General features: G+C 39.8%; 2 protein-coding genes across 2 annotated transcripts; both read right to left on the bottom strand.

The window, feature by feature from the left end:
• Positions 1-2,261: 2,261 nt before the first annotated feature.
• LOC137943707 (auxin-responsive protein SAUR67-like) lies at positions 2,262-2,627 on the bottom strand. The gene has a single exon (XM_068789146.1). It carries the CDS (start codon positions 2,625-2,627, stop codon positions 2,262-2,264), a length of 366 nt encoding a protein of 121 aa, XP_068645247.1.
• An 11,663-nt stretch (positions 2,628-14,290) lies between these two features.
• On the bottom strand, positions 14,291-14,826 carry LOC137943706 (auxin-responsive protein SAUR62-like). The gene is made up of 2 exons (XM_068789145.1): positions 14,542-14,826; positions 14,291-14,431 (listed from the first exon to the last, which is right to left on the bottom strand). The coding sequence occupies exons 1-2, from the start codon at positions 14,824-14,826 to the stop codon at positions 14,291-14,293; spliced, it is 426 nt and encodes a 141-aa protein (XP_068645246.1).
• Positions 14,827-25,406: the final 10,580 nt, after the last annotated feature.

Raw genomic sequence — 25,406 nt, 5'->3', positions numbered from 1 at the left:
TTTTGAGTATTATTTACTGAGGTCTGATTAACAATAGCCCAATCCGGCTTACCATCAAGTTTCTAACAAGTATCAATTAGATGATTCAATCCTCCACAATAAGTGCATAAGCTGTGTGTCAGTCCTCGAGGAGCTGGAACCAATTCTACCACCTCTCCCCTTACCTCCTTTAGCTTTCCCACCGCGGCCTCTATTGATTGAAGTTGTACCTCTGTTACTAGAGTACAAAGCTGAGGATATTTCAATCGGAGTAATGGTAGAGGGGTCTTGGATCCGAAACAATGTGGCACTTATATTATCAAAGGATGAAAGTGCAGTGGAAGGATGAAGTTGTGATTTAGCCACCTCAAGGTATAGGTGTTGGAAGATAGGATCAAGTCCACATGACGAAAGAAGGCCCAAACATCCAAGAGAGGTGTGTTGGAATGGGTGAGTCGGGCTGACTTAACCCATTAGATCCGACTCAAAAATTAAATCAAGTTACCATATAATTTCAATTTTTTTCTGCACTTTACAGGTCATCTTCAATCTCCAGCCTCGCACAAAGAGGGAGTGCCAGCGCACCCCACCCCAGCCATCACTCCACCGAGAGCATACCGAGACGACGACTAGGAACTTGGCGTCGGTTGTTTGGTCTCCTCATTGTGGGATGGTGATGATGGGGATGCCAGAGCTTGGGCTCTCCTCTTCAAGCCTCTTCAACAGGTCATTCCTGGCCACATCTCTTACTATCCATAGGAAAGATTTCCAGTGGTTGCATATCCCGTGTGCCATCTACCTCTGAGGCAGGATGTCAACGTATCTCGTGCCACCCATAGCTCCACGCGCCGATACCAAATGGACATCGTAATACTCGACTGTGCACCCCACACTGGTCATCAGTTCACTGAAACGACGACACACACAATGCTAGTCTCAACACGGTGCACCAATTGCCGATCTCCCTATGTTCCTACGCAGCCACCTCTCGTTTGCAAACAGCGTCGAGAGGCCAACGAGATCAAATGGGTGGCCGCTGATTCGGATGTCTGGACTGTGGTTCAATCGATAATTCAACGACGGCGCATATAGCGTCGTGGACAGGCTTTCAATGTCATTCCAATAAGCCTGAGAGCTTGCTCAACCTTTCATAATAGAATTTAAGGTAGGCTAGATGTATCACTCTGATAACAAATCTAAGCATTATGTAATTCATGAAATAGAATTAAACGAATGCATGAAAGAATGTTTAGCTCCAGTCATGTCGATCAAATTCCCAAAGCAGAAGATCGTCTCATTTATTCAAAGGCTCCTCGATGGAAGTGTCATAAGTACTCTGTTAGACTAGATTTGTTGTTCTCAAATACATCTTTTTCCATCAAAAGATAGAGGTTTCACAATGCCTATCTTATCTACATCTAAAGGATAATGGGTCATCTCTTAAAGGGGTAAGGGTTATCCCTGAAAAGGAGGAACTGCTATCTCTCAAAGGGACAAGGGTTTATCCTTGTAAAAACAATAACTACTAACAAAAAGGCCTTGTCTTCTTCAAAAACTGCACTTTGGATGCCTGCTAAAGCATCACAAGTGCCTTCAAACTTTTTAATGTGACCGTTCAATGATGATCAATAAAATCAGTTTTTCTCATAGATTTGAAGAATACGACGTAGGTGCCTCTCTCTTAAACGGCCTTCTCAATAAAATCAATTTTTTCTCATATTTTTACATGGATTTGGACACCCTTCTTTGCATGCAAAAGGATGTCTAACTGGTCTTGTGAGCTGTGTCTTCACAATAGTTGCAGGGACATAAAGGTTTGCCTCAATTTTTAGGCAACTACTACGTATAACACGTGATAAAAAACGCAAATATTTGTGTCATTCTGTTCACATTTTCTAAGCGAAAATCTGAAGTTCCAACTTTCCGTTATCTCAAGCATTGCTTGGATGGAGGCGAACTATGCTCCATCATGGATCACTAATTAATGATCACATGATCTGTACCTTTCACAACCCGACGTTTGATCAACCAAAACAGTTTTTAGAATTTTCTTGTCCCAAAGACATTTTTATTGATAGCCAACCTATCCACCACCATGAATGAGTGCCGGGGCTTTCTTACAATTATTAAAAAAGCTGTAGAAAATCGATCACCATGAATGACTCAGTAGTTATCAACATTTCAAGGCATGAAAGTAGTATAGGGAAAATCGTATCGAACCAAAATTGCACAAATATTTACATTTGTAGCCAAGTCCTACAAACCGCATGGTAAAAATTTCACTAACAACTAAAGACGGACGTATGCTGGATTAGTTGTTGTTGGACCAAGGAAGATGTTAAGCACCCATCTGTCGTTATTGAGACAAGCAAAGCCTTCTGTAAATCTTCACTCAGCGATCTCTGCGTCAACGAGATTAAGTATTCCATGCATGCACCATCACATGGCAGCATAATTGGCCCATTTCCCGGCAGTCCGTATTCTTCTTCGGAGACCGCCAACAAAGCTTGTAAAATGGGATTGCAGAGGAATGTCAAAGGAAGGACGAAGCGCTCACAATCTGTTGTGTATGCAACAAAATGACCTTTCTCAGCGACGGATCTGGTCCTTGTCGCAGCCAGTTTCTTCACCAACTTCTTAGGGCTCATCACTGCCGCGGGTGAAGAGTTGCAGAAAGAGCTCCCGGAGGTAAGAGAGAGACTGATCTAGACTCCAATGCGCTTTGTATTGATGAATGAAAAGCCAGCGAAGGTGACATATATATACAACCGTAGTTCGTTATCAGCTGGGTCTCTCTACTCTTGCCGTGTCAGATGGGATGCAATCCCATGTGCTGATCATACCACAATAGGGCCTAGAGGTGAGAGCAGGTAGGGCCATAGTTGGTTATCGCTGCTTTTTTCTTGTCCGCTATCTTGACTCCTGACCAGCCTAACTCCACTCAATCAAACACATGAACCTACAAAAGGAATGGTTAAATTCTTATCCCATCACATATTGTCTACAAATTGGGCCGGTGCCATTGATAGAACACATCCTTTGACTACATGCAGTGGTCTCTGCCCTACCTTGCAAGCGAACAAAATACCACCACATGTCGAAGCAATCTTACAGAAGTTACGATGATACCAGGCTATACAGAGCAAGTTATGGAAACAATGACCGACAGAAGGTAAGACACTCTGGATAATATCAATCATCGATGCTCTGATTTTTTATGCTGCCTACCAATCGCCGATGTGGCTGTGAATGCATCTCCTTCACCCAAAGCTGCAAGAGGCAATCCCCATGGACAATATGCCAGCAGAATCCCAGCAGCCAGCTGATTATCAGCCACGTCCAGAATTCAACTTGTATTATGCTGTAATCAGCCAATCAGCCGATTATTGGCTGGATGATAGGAATGCAATGGCTGTATTCTCTGATCCTGCCAGAGCAGCTACTGATATTTTGTCTGCAGCTTCATCAACGAACAGTAGCAGTAGGCATAACAGTGGATTCTTCACTTTGGAGATGTACTTTCTCTGCTAGGGCATGAGGCACAAACGAGCAAAAAACAATTTCTTACTATAAACTTCTTACTACAAGCAAAAACAAGGGCACGAGGAAGAAAGATTAAGAAAAAAATTAGAATTCTAAAAAAAAACCATTGTTACGAGTCCTGAAAATCAACGATCTGTTGAAACTTAGAATTTCATGATGTATAATCACAGTAAAAGAGGATTAAGGAGTGGGAAGAAAAAAAAAAGTTACGGAGATAAGGTTTTAGGAGGAGAAGAGAAAGAGTGACGAATTTGGAGAAAAGGTGAAGCAGAAGAGGGTAATGGACTTGTCCAACCCCTCCCCCTTAAGTTCCATTTATAAATGATAAAAGTACCAATATTACAATTATACCTTCACCCTAGTAAGAGTGGATAAGAGACAAAAAATATAAACTAATTACATCAATGTCACCCTAATTACATCATATCTTCCAATATTCTCCCTCAAGATGGGAGGTAATGCCAATGATCCAAGCTTGAACCAAATATCATAAATGTAGTAATAAACTTCTTCATCATAGTGTCCCAACACCGAGCATCGGCTCTCAAAGGGTAGAAATGAGTGATAAAATATAAGTTGAAATCAACCTCAAAGGATTTCAACAAAATATAGTGATAATAATCACTAAATGGGTAATGATTGTCCTTCACAAGACGTTGATAAAAGACCCAAGGATACCAATAAAAATGTCTCAAAGGTTTTGAAACACCCATATAAATAAAAGGACCAACCAAAGCAACACTCCAAAAGGGTTGGCCAAAGGGTAAGTGAGAGTCAAAAAAGGACAGTAGGAGAAAGTCTGTCAAATAATAATAGGATAATGGAGAATCACTGAAAGATAATATGTTGGGGCCACCATGTGCTTTATTTTCCTAAGAAATTCAAATTCTTCATCATATGAACCAATGCCGCCAACAGTCAGTAAATAATGAACCCAAAGTAAGCAACCGAGTTCTTGTTCAATAAAAATATCACAATCAAAGAGAGACAATAGTAGTTGTAGTAATGAGCCATTGTACAAATTACACATACCAAATATGTTGTTATCTAGCAGCAGATAACCAATAAATAGTAAAAGTCTTTAAGAGTAATAAAGACACTTGAGATAATTTGCAGCAAGTCCATCCTTGAATAAGGATTATGTGCACCAAATAATAAGCTTTAATCGAGTAATAAACTACCAATAAGTTGAACCAAGTGTTGCTAATCTTCTAAAAACGAATAACTGAACTGGGTGTTGGTGGTTCCGAGAGTATCTGCAAGGTCTTCTAAAAAAACAGAGAAGAGTGAATAAAATAGAAATGGATGTTGCTTTTATGCTTATTGCATCAGTGATTAATTTAGACACCAAAATGAGTGCTAGCCATATTAAACCAAGTAATTAGTAGCCAATGACATAAGTGCCGTCTTTCTGAATATAGTCCACACTTAGAGATGTAATTACAGAATGAAACCGATTCTAAAAGGCAAGGTGAAAAACCAAAGGCAAGTCTTCAGGCAAGACCAGTTATAGCTTAAAAAGATTTCATCGAGTGATAGGTTGAGCTAGGCTACTCACATCATAAGGGGATAAGTACAACGAGTGTTGCTACAACATGTTAATATGCTGCAAAGATTTCTCATAACAAAATAAGAAACACACATTTTTAATATGATCCTAGATCAAAATCTCCTTATATAGATACTCAAAAAAAATTTTATATATAATTTTCCATATAAAGTCTCATTTTTTATGGCATAAAATGGCTCAAAATTTGAAGCATTCTCTTGCTACATTTTGGTGCTTGACCTTTACTACTTTAGATGTCGATTTCTCTTTCTAGAAAAATCTTATTTCAACGATTCTTTTTGAGTTGGAAACTAGACTCAAATATTTTTCTATCATTATGTAATTTGCTATATGAAAAATAGGATAAGAGAGTTAAAAATCCAATAAAAACATAAATTGGGAAAGACACTATAAAGGGAAAACGAGAGACTACTTTTTGTTCTTCTTCTCCTTTTCCATCTCAGATCTTTCCCTACTCTGATGCCATGTTAATTTTTAGGACTCCATGAATTTAGCTCATGGAGAAAAAGGGAGACAGCATGTTGGGAGAAAACAGGTGGAAGAAAAGGGTTATGGACTTGTGTCCTAACCATCCCCTGAAGCTCAATTTATAGATAAATGGGTTTATAATATTACAATAATACCACTAAAACTTAAGCTAATTATAGTAGTGTCACCCTAATTACATTATATCTTCCAACAAACTCATACGGAGTTTTGTTGAGAAGTGGCCTTATGCTTACTCAAATAATGATATAGCATGCAATGTTCACAACTTTGGCCCAAAACTTATGTGGCATGTTGTATGTATGAAGCATAGCTCTAGTCATTTCAATTAAGGCTCGATTTCTTCTCTCAACTTCATGATTTTACTGAGGAGTTCGAGGAGCAGAGAATGTATGCTCTATACCGTGTGTTGGAAGATAGGGCCCAAACCTATACGACAAAGGAAGGCCCACATATCAAATTGTACTCCAAGATGGGCCCAACCCCATAAGACCAAGGAAGACCCATGAATCCAAGAGATATAGAAGACGGGCTCAATGCCCATATATCAAAAAGAAGGCCCATATACATTGATGGCAGGATGGTAAATAAAGAGTCATCTCATAGAGATGGCATTGGTGTAATTAAGCTAAAGTTCCAGGGTTAAAACCAGAGTTCAGGGGTATTATTATAATATAGTAGTTTCATAAATCTATAAATAGAGCTTCAAGGGGGGAGGGTAAGGAAGAATCAAGTCCATAACCCTTCTTCCACCAGTTTTTTCCCAATGGGTTTCTTTCCCTTTTTCTCCATGAGCTAAATTCATGGAGTCCTAAAAATCAACATGGTATCAGATTTTTTGATTTTCAGGACTCCGACTATGGTTTTTCAGGTTTCTCTCTCCTCTGGTTTTTCCCATAGTTGCTGAATATTAGTTTTTAGATTTTTTGTTAGTTTTCACCCATATTTTTTCTCTTCCAATTACATGTTACATCAAAATTTCTATTTTTTATTTTTCCAAGTTCATCCTTTTTTCCCTGGAGTGGTGATTCCATGATCACTCTACTTGCCAATGTTTGGGCATTGAAATTTTGTGGTGATGAGCAGTGTTGGAGAACTGAAAAAAAAATAGTTTTCATGGCATGATGTTGTGGGCCGAAGAAAGAAACTAAGACTGTGGGCCCAACACCCGCCTGGTTCATTTCCGAGTAGAGTTTGACTCTGACTCCAGCTTCGCCTCCACCAATCCAGCTTACCATCCTTGAAAACTTGTTTGAATTTCTCTACAGCCATGGCTCCCACCTTGTTGTAGATGCCCCCGGCTTTCCAGTACGCCACACAACTCTCTGTGACTCTTTCGGAGTACTATTCACCAGTGAGTGAGGATCATCGTCACTCTCATAAATTTCTTGAATGGCTCAGTAACGATGTCTCAGAAGAAGTCCTCATTGGAGTTGAGGTCTTCCGCCGTCTTTCCCTTCCGTCTTCGGACGAGATGAGTCAACACTACCCCATCGAGATAGATACCAATAGCCATGAACTTGATGAGCTTGCCTTTGACTCCCCCAAGAAACAGGGTGTTGTTCGATCCAGGAGGCTTCACTGTGGGGCAAAAAGTGACGTCGTCGATGTTCTACTGCAAGATGGACGGAAGAGAAGCCATTGTAAGAACTTTGGAGTCTGAATTGAGTTGCGACAACCACTACTTCGAGACATACAAAATATTACTGCTGATTATTTTTGGAAGTCTCTCGCTAATGGCCAGTGTGTGCTCAGTGGCTCTGCGTGGGAAAGACGACCCACCCTCGCCGGAGAAGACAAATCTGCACTGGCCAAAGACAACAACAACTTGTGAAAAAAAAACGTCTCTGGTGAGCCCCGTTGTGCTCGGCTTAGTCAAGTTATCTCTCGAGTAACTGGTTCTTGGAAAATCTGCCAACGAAGGAAAGTTTCCAAGTTTTCTATCTTCGCTTGGGAAAGTTTCCTCTCGCTGTGCTGTTTTCGCCAAGAGTCGGGGAGGCAGACGACACTGTTCCAAATATTTCGTGTTTCCTAACTTAGGAAACATGATTTATTAAAGCTGGTCAGAGCCTGTTCAACGCGCCCAAGTCAACCCGGACCAGCTGTTAAGCACCTAGCCAATACTACCCAAAAAACCGGCCTATTATGACCAGAAAGCATAGGTACTTAACCCGAGGACCATAACAGTACACCCCGCCCTCCCGAGCCGACGACCACGGATGACTTAAAACAGCAATGGGGACCGGGTCAGGAGCCGATACTCCCTTACGGTGCCCCGCCAGGGGTGTGCGGTCCACCTACGCACTCAGGGACTCGAAGTCGGGACGTAGCGCTTGCTCTGATACCAAATGTTAAGCACCTAGCCAATACTACCCAAAAGACTGGCCTATTAGGACCGGAAGGCATAGGTACTTAACCCCAGGACCATAACACCAACAAGCCGAGTTCCTAGCCGACCGAGTGCACCAGCCAGACTGAGTCAACCCAGACCAACTCGGACCGAGTCAACTCGGTCTAGTCAACTTGGTCCGTGTCAACTTGACTCGGGCTACTTATTTTCTACCTCGGTAAATATGCCCAAGATTTTGGCGCGACTCAGTAAAAAAAATTTCTGACTGGATTATTATTTTTGAAGAATTGACAGATTATTACTTGGTCAACATATTATTTGGTCTAGATATGTTCATTGGACTATTTCATGGGTTATTTTACAAGGATTATTTTGGGTCGTGTTAAATGGGCCCAAGCCAAGCCCATTTAAGCTGTTGCTATTGTGTCTCTTTTGATGGGACATAATTATTGAAGAAGTGGTAGCCTCATACCATTATTTATTCATGTCCCCGTAAAAATATCAATTTTTTTTTGTTGGTAGTCCATGACAGAGGAACTTCATCCCCGTCAAAAATATCAATTTTTTGTGGTTGGAAGTCCATGACGGAGGAATTTCATCCCCATAAAAAAATAAAATTTATTTGTAGTTGGGAGTCCATGATAAAGGAACTTCATCCCCGTCAAAAATATCAAATTTTTGTGGTTGGGAGTCCATGACAGTGGAACTTCATCCCTATCAAAAATATCAAATTTATTTGTGGTTGGGAGTCCATGACGGAGGAACTTCATCCCCGTAAAAAATATCAAATTTATTTGTAGTTGGGAGTCCATAACGGAGGAACTTCATCCCCATCAAAAATATCAAATTTATTTGTGGTTGGGAGTCCATGACGGAGGAACTTCATCCCCATAAAAAATATCAATTTTTTGTGGTTGGGAGTCCATGACGAAGGAACTTCATTCCCATAAAAAATATCAAATTTATTTGTGGTTGGGAGTCCATGACGGAGGAACTTCATCCCTGTTAAAAATATTAAATTTTTGGTTTGAATTCCATGACGAGTGAACTTATTATTATATTTATGTTACTCCCCCTCATTAATATCATATATTACTCTACCACTTGAGAGTCATTGTCCTATGGAGGGACACGATGGTGGAGATAGACACTTCAGAACAATGTCTTAGCGGCTAGGAGTGATTTACTCTCACTGATGTTATACCAGTTGGGCCTCATAAAAGAGAGCACCAGCGTAAGGGGGAGTATTGGAAGATGAAGGCATATTATACAAAAAAAATTAACACATTATTTGCAGCAAGCTAGGAGTTCATATTGTTCTCTCACCCCCAGCTTGAGGGGGAGTGTTGGAAGACAGGGCACAAGCCCTACGACAAAGGAAGGCCCACATATCAAAGTGTAATTGAAGATGGGCCCAAGCCCATAAGACCAAGGAAGACCCATGGATCCAAGAGATATAGAAGATGGGCCCAATGCCCACAGATCAAAGAGAAGGCCCATAGGCCCATATAGATTGATGGCAGGATGGTAAATAAAGAGTCATCTCATAGAGATGGCATTGATGTAATTAAGTTAAAGTTCCAGAGTTAAAACCCTAAACCCTAAACCCTAAGTTCAGGGGTATTATTGTAATATAGTAATTTTATAAATCTATAAATAGAGTTTTAAGGGGAGGGTAAGGAAGAATCAAGTTCATAACCCTTCTTCCTCTAGTTTTCTCCCAAAGGGTTTCTTTCCCTTTTTCTCCATGAGCTAAATTCATGGAGTTCTGAAAATCAACACTGTGCTTAGTGCAATATTCTTCAAAATGTGAAATTTTAAATTCTCCTCCATGGTCTCTCCTAATTTTGATAATGCTATAACCTTGTTCCTTTTGAAATTTTTCACATAATTTAACAAAGGCTAGAAAATCAACATCCTTATGGGATACGAAATCTACCCAAGTCAACCTTGAATAGTCGTCTATCACCAATAGGGTGAAGCGCTTTCCATTTAAGCTTAAAGTTCGTGTAGGTCCAACTAAATCCATGTGGATTAGTTGAAGAGGACGAGAGGTTGAAACTAAATTTTTTAGCCTTGAAAGAGGTTTTGTATAGCTTTCCAAGTTGGCAAGCATCACAAGGTTTCTCTCTTACAAGTTAGCAGGCTTACCTTTTTTTTCACTAATTTTTTCAAGGAATCAATTCCTATCCGTTGTAATCTTTTATGCCATAACCAAGATTCATCAATTTTTGCACCCAAACATATGGCACTAGTTGAGGGTATATTGACTATATTAGCAACATAGAGATTTTTGTTTCTATGTCCTTCTAGAACTAGTTCATCATTTTCATTATCTAAAACAGCATATGTCATTTTCAAATGAAACCTTATTTTCTTTATCACAGAATTGACTAATGTTAATTAAATCAAGCATCGACCCTTCAACGAAACAAAAATTGGATATGAAAGAGATTGAGGTACCGATTTTACCAATTCCTTTAATGATACCTTTACCGTTATCTTCAAAAAGTTACAAGACCTCCATCTTTGGGGTTGAGTTCAACAAACTTCTTTTATCACAAGCATGTGCCTTGAGGAACCGTTATCCAAAATCCAAACATTTTTTAGTGCCTTGGCTCAGAGATGTACCTACACCATAAGAAATTTAATCCTTAGAGACCCATTTAATATAAATCGAGGAAGCCAAACCATGTGTATAAATTATATAAAGCTATGTGTGGATTGAAGTGAGCTCTAACAGCGCATGACTTAGTGATTTCTTGGAACAAAATGGGTAGAAAAGAAGTGTGGATAAACCTTTACTATGTGTCATGAACAAGATTTGATTATTAACCAAATCTATGTGAACGATTTTGTTCTTGGCTCTATTTTCACCTCTTTGTGCAAAGAGTTTGCTTAAGTCATGAAGAATGAAGTTGATGAGTTATCTTTCATTCTTCTTTGGACTTTAAGTGGTTCAAACTGAAAGAAGAATCTTCATGAATCAGCTCGAGTATATAAAATAACTCTTTAAAGAAATACAATTTTAAACATATTAACACACCCATGAGTGCATCCTTCAAATTGACTCGGACAACTCTTGTAGACCCAGATAATCAGAAATTATATAGAAATATGGTAGGATCTCTGTTTTACTTGGTAGCTAGTAGATTGTACAATATGCTTACAATTTGCTTATGCTTTAGATTTCAATATGACCCTTGATAATCACACCTAGTGGCTGTGAAAAGATATTATTTCAAATACTTAAGTATTTGATGCTCACAATTCAATCATTTAATTAATTGGGTACTCTCAAGATGAATTTGTAAGTAGTAAATTTAATAGAAGACTATTTGTGGTAGTTACCAAATGCTAGAAAATATGCCAGTATCTTGGCTTTCCTAGAAACAACATTCGTTAGCTTTTTCTACTACCATGGCTGACTACATAATGGTTGAAAGTTGTCGTGTACAGGTCCTATGGATAAAACACCAATTCTATGGCTATGGATTGAATCAAAGATGAAATTGCTATCCATTGTGACAATTTGAGTGCCATTAGCATAAGAAAAAACCTGGCACTTCATTCTCTATCCAAACACGTTAAAATTGGACAATACTTTACTGGAGAATTATTTCAAGTCAGGCCAAATCAAATTTGAATTTGTTCCTACAAAAAAATAAATGGATATTTTCATAAAGTCTTTAGGATTTAATTGATTCTCTAAAAAGGAAGAGAATTAGGCCTGAGCAACCTCCTATGACTATTGATGAAGAAGTATTAATGGCAATAAAAATTTCGTAATGTAATCAATAAAAACACTTTGTAGAAGAGCATATATGGAAGAGTCTTATATGACTCTCACAATAATATGTATCACAGAGGTAGAATTAATATGGTGGAGTCTTATAGGAATCTGACAGAAGAATGTCTTATAGAAGAGCCTCAATTTAAAGGTGTTATGTTAGTTATATTAGCCTTCTATTTATGTTCAATAATTCAATTGTTGTAGGATTTTATCTTTTATTGTTTAACTTTGGGTGTAATTGGGACAAGGGTAGTTTAATTATAGCTAGATTCTTTACTTGTTTCCTCTATTATAAATAGAGGCTCATTGTAATCAAAGTAAATAAAGTCAATGAAATTTTTCTCTTTTCCATAAATTCAACACACTCAAAGTCAATACTTTGGAAAATGAATAAATAACACAAGCATATTATAAATCAATAAGGAGTATGCACATGTGAATTCATTTTTGGTAGAACATGTACGAACAAGTAAAAGTTGGGAAGTTGTTGTAATAGTAGCATTCCAAGACACAAAAAATGAAATGTAAAAATTGAATTAGATTCAAAATCGTATGGATATTTACACTTGTAATCAAGTCCTTAATCGTATCATCCAAACTTTACTAATCAATTATAGACTGGTATAGTTTTTCTTTATTTCCTTCTAATGAAGAAGGTACTAGACTGCCGACATTGCAAATTATTCCCCTTGCGGGTTCCTCTGGTAATTGAGTTGACATTATTTTTTGGGCAAAGTTGAAACACTGACTGGGACTATGCTACTTCAAGCCATGACAGACTCTCTCAACCACTAAGCCATTTTTATTACTAATAAAGTTGTAGAGAATTGCTGGTCATGAATGACTAGGGCTTTCAACAAACTAATCCCGAAGTCAAGTTTACTCCTATTTCAGAACTAAACAAAGTGAACCGTCGATCCAAGTCAATGAGACTATCTAGGATGCTGCATAAACTCACTAAAAAAACTAATAGCGTAAGATATGTCTAGTCTTGTGAGTGTGAGATTTAACATTATTTTTTGGTCAAAGTTGAAACACTAATCGGGAGTATGTTACTGCAAGCCACGACAGACTCTCTCAACCCCGAAACCATTTTTATTACTAATAAAGTTGTAGAGAATTGCTGGTCATGAATGACTCAGGCTTTCAGCAAACTAATCCAGAAGTCAAGTCTACTCCTGTTTCGTAACTACACAAAGTGAATCGTTGATACAAGTCAATGAGACTATCTAGGATGATGCATAAACTCACTAATAAAACTAACAGCATAAGATATGTCTGGTCTTGTGAATGTGAGATTTATAAGTCTTACAACCAATTTTTGGCACCTACTGATATGAATATTATCTCCAAATTCAGCATATAACTTTACATTTGATTCCTAGATGTATCTTCAGGTTTACATCCAAATATTTTAGTTTCCTGTAGGAGATCAATGCATACTTTATTTGAGAAAGAATTATATCATAGTTGTATTGAAGGATTTCTATCCCCCAAAACTATTTAAGTAGACCAAAGTCTTTTGTCTAAAACACATTATTCAAATCCTTCTTAACTTGTTGAATCCCCATAGTGTTATTGCCTACAATGATAATGTCATCTACATATACTACCCTACGAATCATAACATGTACAATGTTTTTTGTCAATACTAAGTGATCATTTTCACAACTCTTAAAACCTAGTTGTACAACTACCATAGTGAGGTGATTGTTTTAGCCCATAAATTGCCTTATTTGACCAACATACATCCTCTCTCTCAATCACATAACTTGGTGATTTAATCATGTAAACCTCTTTGGATAAATCACCATTAAGAAAGACAGTTTTTTATATCTAGTTGATCAAACCCTACATGAGGCGATTGTTTTAGCCCATAAGTCTTATTTAGCCAGCATACCTTCTGCCCCTCAACCACATAACTTGGTGGTTTAATCATGTAAACCTCTTTGGATAAATCATCATTAAGAAGGACATTTTTTTACATCTAGTTGATCAAACCCTACATGAGGTGATTGTTTTAGCCCATAAATTGCCTTATTTAACTAACATAGATTATCCCTTTCTACCCCATAATTTGGTGGTTTAATCTTTTAAACCTCTTTGGATAAATCACCATTAAGAAAGACAATTTTTTTATCTAGTTGATAATTAGGCCACTTAAATTTTACAGCTATAGATAGAAGAACTTGTACAAATTTGAGTTTAGCCATAGGATTGTGTACACCCTTTTGCTACTAATCATACTTCATACCGAGTCAACTCAAATCTATTTTTGTTTCAGAACTACACTAAGTGAACTGTTGATACAAGTCAAACCTGGAAAATTTTTCATGGTGGCATGCTTCATGTCAGCACAAAATATCTACTCGAGAAATTCAGGAGTCGACTACGGCCTACATTGTTGAGAATCTGACTTTAGTAACAAACTGGGAGTCGACTCAAAGAGACACTACTTGTATATGGCTGACATTGGGAGGGGGGAGAGGTTGGGTTGTTCCTCTTCCTGCTTCACTAATAAAGCTGTAGAAAATTGCTCGTCATGAATGACTCAGGCTTTCAGCTAACCTCAAACCAGATCAGGAACGTAAGCTAACTTTATGGAAGACGGGAAGGTGCTGAATTTTCGACATTTCAAGGCATGAAAAATGAAATAGGGAAAATTGTATAGAACATAAATTGCACTAATATTTACATTTGTAGCCAAGTCCTACAAAACGCATGATAAAAATTTCACTAACAACTAAAGAGGGACGTATGCTGGATTAGTTGTTGTTGGACCAAGGAAGATGTTAAGCACCGATATGTGGTTATTGAGACAAGCAAAGCCTTCCGTAAATCTTCACTCAGCGATCTCTGCGTCAACGAGATTAAGTATTCCATGGAGGCACCATCACATGGCAGCATAATTGGCCCATTTCCCGGCAGTCCGTATTCTTCTTCGGAGACCGCCAACAAAGCTTGTAAAATGGGATTGCAGAGGAATGTCAAAGGAAGGGCGAAGCGCTCACAATCTGTTGTGTATGCAACAAAATGACCTTTCTCGGCGACGGATCTGGTCCTGGTCGCAGCTAGTTTCTTCACCAACTTCTTGGGGCTCATCATTGTCGCGAGTGAAGAGTTGCAGAAAGATTTTCCGGAGGAAAGAGAGACCGATCTGGGATTCCAATGGGTGGTGTATTGATGAATGAAAACCTTGAGAAAGTGATGTATTTATAAAAGGATTCCAAAGGCACCGATCGGCTCCAATCTGGATAGCTGGGTCTTTAATCTTGCTGGGCTAGCTGGGATGCAACTCCATGTCCTGGTCATACCACGATAGGGCCTGGAGGAGAGCAGGTAGGGCCGTAGTTGCTTATCGCTGCTTTCTTGCTTTTCCGCCGTCTTGACTACTGAATTAAACATGGGATTGTTGATTTCTTATCCCTTGATAGAACATATCCTTCGTCTACTTACAGTGGACTCCGGTTCGCACCAACCCTACGACTAGACAGTGTTGTATTGAGAGGTCATCGAAAGGGGAACAAAACAAGCTCTCTAGTTACTTATAGAGGGACTTGATCTCCATTCAGTTAAGGGACCCAAGTAAGAGGAGATGACAAAGGACCAGGTTTGTTGGACATAGCAAACCACTAAGCACTGTATTGAACGGGAGTTCAAACTGATGGAAGAGTCCATTTGAAGCTTCCACCATTCCATTCAACATCAGAGGTCCAACGAATGACATCAGCTATATCCAGATTGTCAAAACATTGAGGACAAGGATCTCTCAAGGGTTGTGTGTGTGGTAGTTTATCTTAGAATGTTACACTTATATATATATATATATATATATATATATATATATATATATATATATTTATCAATCAATTATATTTGTTAGCATTTAATTAATGGTGTTGGCATTATGTCTATCTATTTTGATATTTTATTAGAAGACTTTAAATTAGTAGGCATTGTTGGAAGATAAGATCAAGCCCAAACGACCAAGGAAGGCCCACATATGTAAGATTATTATAAGATGGACCATATGACCAAGGAAGGCCCACAAGATGGGCCCAAACCCATAAGAAGTGGGACCCACAATGATTACCAAGAGCTGACTTATCACATCAGTTGGAAGATCAAGAAGGACTCACAAAAGTATCTTTATCTTATGGTCACGACCAAGAAGAGTTTTAGTTTAAGTTATATTTGTCTTTTATCAATATTGAGTTACCTAATTATGTTAGGACTTACCTTAAGTGTTAGAGTTTGGGTGTAATTGGGACAAGGGTAGTTTTATTGTAATTGGACTCTACTACCTTCCTCTATTATAAATAGAGGTTTATGTACTCTGATTACAACAAGTTATTGATGTCAATGAAGTATTTCACTTTTCCATAAATTCAACAGGCATGTAAGGACATTTTAGTCAACTATTGCCCATGAGTTTGTGCTAATAAAAGGAACGGTCTGGTTGAGTCCAAGGGTTAGTGTGTGTGGTGGTTTATCTTAGAATGTTACACATAAGATCTATCATCGGAAAGTTTCCAGTTTTGAGTAACAATATTTGGGAACAGATCACTCTTATTTTCAAAAACTTCATTGAATTGAATGAGTTATATTTGTCAAGATAATATCCTAGATTAGGACTGGTTTCCTAAACTGATATCCTAATCAAACTAAAGATACTTCCTACTTCTAAGATATGCACTTACTAAAACAAAATTCATTCGTATGCACTTTCCTTTGCTAAGACGTTTGGGAAGTTTCCTTTCTTTCTGCTCTATCTACTAGGCTTCTCTTGCATTAGCATCGGTTTCATTATGTAATTACATCTCTAAGGGTGTACTATATTCAGAAATAGAAATGTAAGTCATTGGCTGCTAATCACTTGGTTTAATGTGGTTGGCTAACTATTGGGTTCTATGGTATGGCTAGCTGTGTTTGAATTAATTACTGATGTAGTAAGTGTAGAAGTAACATTCATTATTATGTTTTTACACTTCTCTTTTTTTTTCAGAAGTCCTTGTAGCTGTTCTGGGATCCTATGGCACTATGTTCAACTTATTATTGGTAGCTTATTACTTAGTTTCATCTTATTACTTGGTGCACGGCTTCCTACTCAAAGTTGGACTTGTTGTAGACTATTTCATGCGTCCTTATTACACCCGATAACTTTTATTATTTACATGTTATATGTTGATTTATAATACAATATATGCTATGTGCTATTTGAGTTTTTGTTTATTACTGTCGTTGCTCTCTGATTGAGACATTATTATTGAAGAAAAAAATCCTTGGTTGATTACCCTGGGTTCATTATTTGTTGACTGTTATCAGTTTGATTTAACTTAAAGGATTGGGTTTGTTCAAAGAGTTCAGTTCTATAATGGCTCTTAAGAACCCCAAAGGCAACAAGATTGTTCATGTAGTGGAGTTTGAATTACTCTAGAAGATAAAGGATATGATGACATCTTCCCTCATTAAGAATTAGAATTACTTCAGAATATAAAGCACATGATAGTCTTGACTCTTCACCTTCTCTTACTTTAATCCCCTATTAACCTTTTACTCGGTTGTCTTTCTCCTACTATCCTTTTTTTACTCTCGTTAACCCTCTTTGTCAAACCCTTTGGTGCATTTGCTTTGGTTGGTCCTTTTTATATATATATATGTGTTTTTAAGTCTCTTAGACATTTTTATTGGTACCTTTGGGTTTTATCGTCATTTTTTAAAGTTACATGCAATTCCCTCTTTAGTGATTATTATTACTATTTCATTTGAAATCCTTTGAGGTTGGTTTCAACTTATGTTTTCTTCCATTTTTTTACTTTTTGAGAGTCTATATTTGGTTGAGTACTTAATGCTTGGGACACACTTTGATGAAGGAGATAATTACTACAACTATTTTATTCATTTCGAGTTGGGATCATTACCATTACCTCCCTGCTTGAGAAGGAGTGGTTAAGATATGGACAAGCATGGGGACAACTGATGTAATTATCCTTTGATCTCTTGTCTCTTATTCACTCCTACTAGGGTGAAGAGTATACTTATAATATTTTTACTTATGGAATCTATAAATAAAGCTTAAGGGGGAGGGTTAGGACATACATCTACAATCCTAATTCTTCCTTCTCTTTTCTCATTGATGTGCTCCACTATTTTCTCCCTCCTCTTGGACATCTCCTTCTCTCTTCACTCCTCTTCTCCTCTCTTCTTCTCCTTCTTTCGTCTTTCTCTCTCATTAATGTAAAGTTGAAAACCTTAAAGGCTATGGAGTCTTGAAAATCAACAAAAAAATTCTTAATATAATCAATAAGAACAAACAAAGTCAATACTTTGGTAAATGAATAAATAACACAAACATATTATAAATCAATAAAGAGTATGCACTTGTGATTTTTTCCTTTAATAAGAAAAACTATGTAAAATTATATTAATGGTTGTCTAAAGTTTTTTACATAGTGCGAATTACTAGACAAATATATAAATATGTTATATAAATATTATCCAAAGTGATATAGAACATTGGTAAAAAATTTTACTATGCAATTTACCTACAAAAGAAACATATATTATCTAAAAGTTGGGTCGATGCCAATGATAGAGCACATCCTTCTTCTATTTGCAGTGCACTCCGTGTTATGGTCCCTGGTCATGGATCTTGTAACCTGGTGCTGTGGGAAAGGATCTAGTGTTGAGTCCTACGATTTAGAACAAGAAGAGAAGGAGATAGAGCAGATTTGTTGAAGGGAACTGAACCTTTAGGTTCATTGAGGAGAGCTCCAATCCCTGATTTAGGTAAATCAAGGCTTGCCCTTTTCCATTCCATTTCCCAAAAAATAGGGTTTACGACACCAAGAGTTAAAGAGGAAGAAATTAAAAATATGCCCCTACGACTTCCCTACTAGTAAATTGACTTATAAAATAAATTGAAGGTGAATAACTCAATACTCGATGACTCAGCCACGACGCCTCTGAATGACTCGGCCTGCTATTGAGTGCATATCGTCACCCCCTAGAGAAAGAACTTGTCCTCAACGAAGATAGGGTAGGCCTGATGGAATGTCTCCACATCCTCTCATGTGGCACCCACGTCATCTGTGTCAGCCCACTGGATGAGGACCTCACACCTGTTATTGATTTGTCTAGCTTGCAACATTGTGGCTGGAGAGAGTATAACACGCCCTTCTACCGTTGAAGGTAAGAACAGAGGTGGTAGTGGCGTTGTACCCTTGAAGGGTTTGAGGAAGGATACATGAAAGACATTGTGAAGTTGGAGAGTCTGGTGGAAGCTGAAGCTGGTAAGCCACCTGGCCAATGAGCTGGTGAATAGAGAAGGCCCCAAAAAATTTGAGTGAGAGCTTGTGGCGGGGGCCAGCAAGGGATTGTTGATGGTAGGGGTGGAGGTGGAGCCACACATAATCATATGGGTTGTAAGAAACATCTTGGTGCCCCCTGTCATAGTATTCCTTCATACAAGCCTGAGCTTTTTTGAGACGTTGGGTAGCATCTTGAAGCACTTGATCACGATCAAGTAGTGCCTGGTCAAGAGCTTCAACTCGGGTGGAGCTTGGCAAATATGAAAGCAACAGTGGAGGGTCCGTTCCATATAGAACCCGGAAGGGGGTAGCTTACAAAACTGTATGAAAAGATGTATTGTAGCAATATTTTGCCCATGGAAGCCATTCGACCCATCATTTAGGGCGGTCGCTCACAAAGCATCGTAAATACATTTCCTCTATGTGATTAACAAACTCAGTTTGGCCATCTGATTGAGGATGATAAGATGAGGAAAATTTGAGTTAGGTACCACATAATCGGAAGAGCTCCCTTCAGATGTGGGTGGTAAAAACTGCATCACGATCACTCACGATGGACTTCAGAATACCGTGCAAACGAACAATGTTTTCTAAGAACACTTGAGCTACTCTGGAAGCCGTATAAGGATGCGCCAATGGAATAAAGTGAGAGTACATTGACAATCTATCAACCACCACAACGGATTTTCCAGAAGTTTTGGGGAGGCCATAAATAAAGTCCATGGAAAGATCAGCCCAAACTTGTGTGGGAAGGGCAAGTGGTTGAAGGATGCCAGCTGGAGATAAATGTTCTCCGTTATTGCATTGGCATACATGACAAGAGGTCACGTAACCTACAATTGCTGACTTCATACCCTACCAATAAAAATTGCCTTGAATCTAATGCAATGTCTTGTGAATGCCCTCATGGGTGCTATCATGATAGGTGGATAAAATTAGTATAATCAAGGGAGAAGAGTGTGATAAGTATATTCGATTGTCATACAGTATGATGTGTCCCAGATAGCCTACTTGGAGTCCATTGTCCCATCCGTAATCTTATGAAACAACTCTTGGAGTGTTGGCGTATTAGGATATTCCTCTTTAATAGAGTCTAACAAGAGAGACTTGGGGTGACTAATCGAATATAATTGTTATTTGTTGTGGACTCGATAGCACAACAAGTCATCCAGTGGCGTCGCGGATGAGTTGCTAACTCAGTGGAGCAGAGTAGGACATTAGGCATTATATGTTTCATGTATTTCTTATTTCATGAATGGTAAGTAGGTGGGCCCACGAGGGCAGTATTGTAATAATCTCTAATGTTGCTTGAGCCTTTGCTTATTAGGCCATCGAGAAAAAATGAAAGGTAAGAAGAAATATTCATGGGATCTGCGTTCTCCCAAAGGAACCAAGGTTGGCGATCCCCTGGAACCCAAGGTGAAGAATCCCTTTGACGAGTCTTAATCTCCCTTCTCCTCCATCGTTTTCCCCTTTCCCACCTTCTATTCTGCCGATTCACCCTAAACCGTCAACATAGGTAGTCCAGAGAGAAGTCGGAAACTAGATTCAGGCTCAAAAATTCCAGAAAACCTCTCCCATCATCACATTACTTGGTCCATGGTCAAAGACCATAACATCTTGGTATCAGAGTAGGGCAATATGGGAGAGCCAACAGAAAATGAAGATTGGAGAACCATCGTCAGAGGAATGATACAGACAGAATAGGAAGAAACCGAGGGGCATCTGGGTATGTTGGTCGACAGTAGAGCTTCTCAACTGCATATTCAAATTCAAGAATTATCCTCTAAAATTGATGAATTAATGGGGGTAAGGAACCCCACTCCCCGTGAAGGAGGGAGGAGCCCTACGACTACGCAGGGAGACCATTTCGTTGGACGCACAACCCAGCCAACGAATGGCATGAGCTCGGGTTCAGGTGCTGGGACCATCCCGAGGTTCACCAAATTGGACTTCCCAATTTTTAAGGATCTGAGGACCCCTTGATTTGGCTCTACAGGTGTGAGAAATTTTTTCCCCATCAAAGAATGGCTGAAATTGACAAAGTGGGGTTGACCGCCTTCCACATGCTCGATGAAGCGTAACTTTGGGGACACCAGTTAGAAATGGAGAACCTGAACCTAGACTGGGAGGAATTTAAAGATTTGTGCACAATTCGGTTTGGACCGCCGGCTCAGAGCTATCCGTTAGGGGATTTAGTCTAACTGCACCAAACCGACACGATTGAGCAATATCAGAAGAATTTTCAAGAGAAATTAGTCAAAGCCAGCAAGGTGGTTCGCGTAGATCAACAAGTGGGGTTATTTACTGCTGGCTTAACAGAGTCTCTCCTGTTAGAGGTGGAACTACTTGTTCTCTCTAATTTAGCCAGAGCAATGAACTTGGCCAGAATACTAGAGGCCAAACAAAACTTTCAGAACCGTAGGCCGACTTGGCAAAGTAGCAGGCCCGCTGCTGGCACCACATCCACATGGCACTCAGTTTGTCTCAACCGGCACTCATAAAAAAATTGACCAAGGCAGAGATGGAAGACAGAAGGTCCCGAGGCTTATGTTATAATTGTGACGAAAAGTACAACTTTGGCTATCAATGTCAGAAGTTGTTTTGGTTAGAAGTCGATGATGAGGAAGAGGAAGCCCTAGAGAACGCAGAGACAGTGGAGGCAGAAAACGAACCTGAAATCTCTCTCCATGCCATTACTAACCTCCAATCCACTAACACCATGCAACTTGGTGCTCTCATCAATGAGCAACCTCTCCTAAGTTTGGTTGACTCAAGAAGTAACCATAATTTTATAAGCTTCAAGGCGGCCCAACAGTTACAACTTCAAGTGCGGCCTCGTCCAATCGATTTAGTGTCAGTGGCTAATGGAGAAAAACTTCCAAGTTATGGAATCAGCAAGAATGCGATATTTTCCATTGAAGGTCATCAGTTTGAGGCCGAATTTCTTATTACCTCTCTGGCGGAATTCGATATGGTTCTTAGAATTAAATGGCTCCACACGTTGGGCTCAATTTTGTAGGATTTCGCCGCTTTAACCATGAGTTTTGAGCTAGCCAACCACCACTTAACGTTCCAAGGGCGGAAGGCTGAAGTTACCACTGCGAAGGCTTCCATTGAACAGAAAACAGCAGCCCTTCGAATTACTCCTCCACAGCAGGTGATCATCTATGGATAGCCTGGTACTAGCCAACCTTTACTTCCAAAGGCATTGACCAATTTCACATCTGCCACTGGACTGAGTGAGGTTGGTATTGAGTTGCTTCAAAAACATCTCGATGATGCCCCAAAATGGGCTAGAACGGCTCTCAGGGTGGCTGGTGCTCTTCATCAGTCCATTGTATTTTTTTATGCCTTCAATGCAGTGTGCACAACGAGATGTGATACCCGTTCAGCATCTGAAATTACGCTTCCACCAATTTATTATCTTGCATTCATAACAGCACTGATGCCTCTGAATACAGTGGCAAATGAACACCATGGTATGCACCTTTTGACACATTGGACCACAACGAGAGTGGAGCCAGCGAAAGACCTGCTGGGTTTGCAGCATCGGGGTTCTGCAGAGCGCCACTCCAAGTTGGCTTTGCTGTAACCTCCACGACATATGGGGCACTGCTCAGCAAGATTCAGACCACTGTGGGGTTTAGGGTACCTATCGTGCCCCTTCAAATTATAAGTCCTAATGAAGTGTTGCACTCCACAAAATGGGGAAGACTTCCTTTGATTCCTGGTGCCACTGGCCTTGCTAACGTTCTTATTCAACTGCAAGTAGTAGGGGATCGTGATTTTACCACACACAAGGACTATGTGGTGAAAGAGTCCGATGGAAAAGTTCCTCAAGCCTCTAAAATCCTCTATGTGAATTGTTGTATTGATGTGCTTAGGTCAATTGCAGTTACTGCCAATTCTTCACTGGGGTCCCAAAGTCGATCTGTTCTTTTCTCACATGGTTCAAATTCTGCAGTTTCTTGCCATGAGCGGGGAGGATCTTTCCTTGAATTCAAAGGGTGTTGGCACCCACACGCTATTGCTGACAGTGGGAGTGGACTTGTTCCAAATGCTCTGTATCCCAATATGGGTGGAGATCTCACAATGGGTCAGGTTAGAACATTTCTGCAGAGAACACAAGCAATATCAAAAATTGGGGCAGCATCCCTGTTGTAGTTGCTGCTGCTCTAGATAGCCTGCCACAGAGTGCACCTTATCAGCTTTTGGCTTCATCTGAGTGGAACCTTCTCATGCATGACAGCAGAAGGAATCCTGGGCAGGCAATGGACAGGTCACTGCCATTAAGATATACGTGCAGTGCAGCAAAATTAAGACTGGCTGTTGGAAGTAAAAGATGCACTTCTTTCAGGCCCCACCTCAACCTTCACAGTGCATATCCAGAGGTCCCAGCACACAGTCCCATTGGAATGGATGAAACCTTACCAATACATATACTACATACCACAGGCGGCCTTCCAAGTGGAAAGTGCAGCAGCGATCATCTCGCTCTAGTCTGCCAACTGGCCAGCTCAACCATAGGCCACCTTCTGGAACCTACGTCTATGATGGCAGATCACAACATTCGTAACAGACCAGATGCTATTGATGCAGCCCACAAAAAAAAAAAGGGTTCTCGGCCATTGTTGGACTAATTGCTGCCACTCTGCTTCCCTCCTGGTTCTCTGCCCTGCCCAAGAGCAGTGTGGACAGTGTCCAGATTATCCAGCAGCTGCACTGACGGAGAGGATTTCCTTGCAGCACAGGATCTCACCAAAATTTTTGCCATGGTTGTAGAAGGCTTACTTGAATGAAGATGCTTATGGGACTCATGTTGATGGTCTATAGGATGGACCTGGTAATCGGATTCAACCCAACTCAGAGGGCATCATCTCTTTGCTCAACAGCTTACAAAAAAAAAAAAAACTACTCCTTGCAGGTCGTACCTAGGGCTCCCGGGGAGAACCGGCTACGTGGGATAATGTATATCAGTTTCGGGCATACCATTCCTTCGAGCTCACGGACAAGCTCGTTCTCGAGGAGGAGAGTGATGTTGTGGACTCGATAGCACAACAAGTCATCCAGTGGCATCGCGGGCGAGTTGCTGACTCAGTGGAGCAGAGTAGGACATTAGGCATTATATGTTTCATGTATTTCTTATTTCATGAATGGTAAGTAGGTGGGTCCACGAGGGCAGTATTGTAATAATCTCTAACGTTGTTCGAGCCTTTGCTTATTACGCCATCGAGAAGAAAGGAAAGGTAAGAAGAAATATTCACGGGATCTGCATTCTCCCAAAGGAACCAGGGTCGGCGTTCCCCTGGAACCTAAGGTGAAGACTCCCTTCGACGAGTCTTAATCTCCCTTCTCCTCCATCGTTTTCCCCTTTCCCACCTTCTATTCTGTCAGTTCACCCTAAACTGTCAACATAGGTCATCCAAAGAGAAGTCGGAAACCAGATTCAGGCTCGAAAATTCTAAAAAACCTCTCCCACCGTCGCATTACTCGGTCCATGGTCAGAGACCATAACATTGTTGTTCATCCAGATGTCTTGATAAGGCGTCAACCGCCTGATTCAATTTCTTTGTTTTATGTTCCACCATAAAGTCAAAGCCCATTAATTTGTTGATCCAATGCTGCTATGGAGAAGTTGAGATTCGTTGCTCTAGTAAAAATTTAAGGTTGTAATGATCAGTGCGGATGAGAAAGGTGCGTCCCCACAAGTATGACCGCCAATGTTGAACAACCTTGGCCAATCCAAATAGCTCTCGTTCATAAGTGGGTAGTTTCTAATGATGTGCTGCTAATTGGCGGCTAAAATATGCAATGTGTTGATTTTCAGGACTCCATGAATTTAGCTCATGGAGGAAAAGGGAAAGAAACCATTGGAAGAAAACAGGAGGAAGAAGGGTTACGTAATTGATTATTCCTTACCCTCCCCCTGAAGCTCTATTTATAGATTTATAAAACTAGTATATTACAATAATACCCCTGAACTTAGGGTTTAGGGTTTAGGGTTTTAACCCTGGAACTTTAACTTAATTACATCAATGTCATCCCTTTGAGATGACCCTTTAATTATCAACCTGCCATCAATGTATGTGGCCCTATGGGCCTTCTCCTTGATCTATGGGCCTTGAGCACATCTTCTATATCTCTTGGATCCATGGGTCTTCCTTGGTCTTATGGGCTTGGGCTGATCTTCTAATGCACTTTGATATGTGAGCCTTTGTTGGTCGTGCGGGCTTGGGCCCTGTCTTCCAACACAATGGGATGCTGATTTTGCTGCAAAACTGCCCCAATACCTCCCCCGAAAGTGTCACTCTCTACCACAAATAAGGCCTCAAATTCAAGTAATTGTAGGACTGGAGTAGAAGCTAATGCCTG

This window comes from Aristolochia californica, unplaced genomic scaffold (assembly GCF_029961685.1).
Source record: "Aristolochia californica isolate CCGP_79_NKW_82.1479 unplaced genomic scaffold, dmAriCali1.0.hap1 SCAF_11, whole genome shotgun sequence".
Classification (NCBI taxonomy): Eukaryota; Viridiplantae; Streptophyta; class Magnoliopsida; order Piperales; family Aristolochiaceae; genus Aristolochia; species Aristolochia californica.
Note: the sequence above shows the minus strand (reverse complement) of the source record. Positions and strands in the feature narration are given on the sequence as shown.

Excerpts from the sequence above, each read along its gene's own strand:
- LOC137943707 (XM_068789146.1), bottom strand. The coding sequence starts at position 2,627 with ATGAGCCCTAAGAAGTTGGTGAAGAAACTGGCTGCGACAAGGACCAGA.
- LOC137943706 (XM_068789145.1), bottom strand. The coding sequence starts at position 14,826 with ATGATGAGCCCCAAGAAGTTGGTGAAGAAACTAGCTGCGACCAGGACC. Across the intron at positions 14,432-14,541 it reads ATTTACGGAAGGCTTTGCTT|GACTTGGCTACAAATGTAAA; the intron begins GTCTCAATAACC and ends TGCGTTTTGTAG.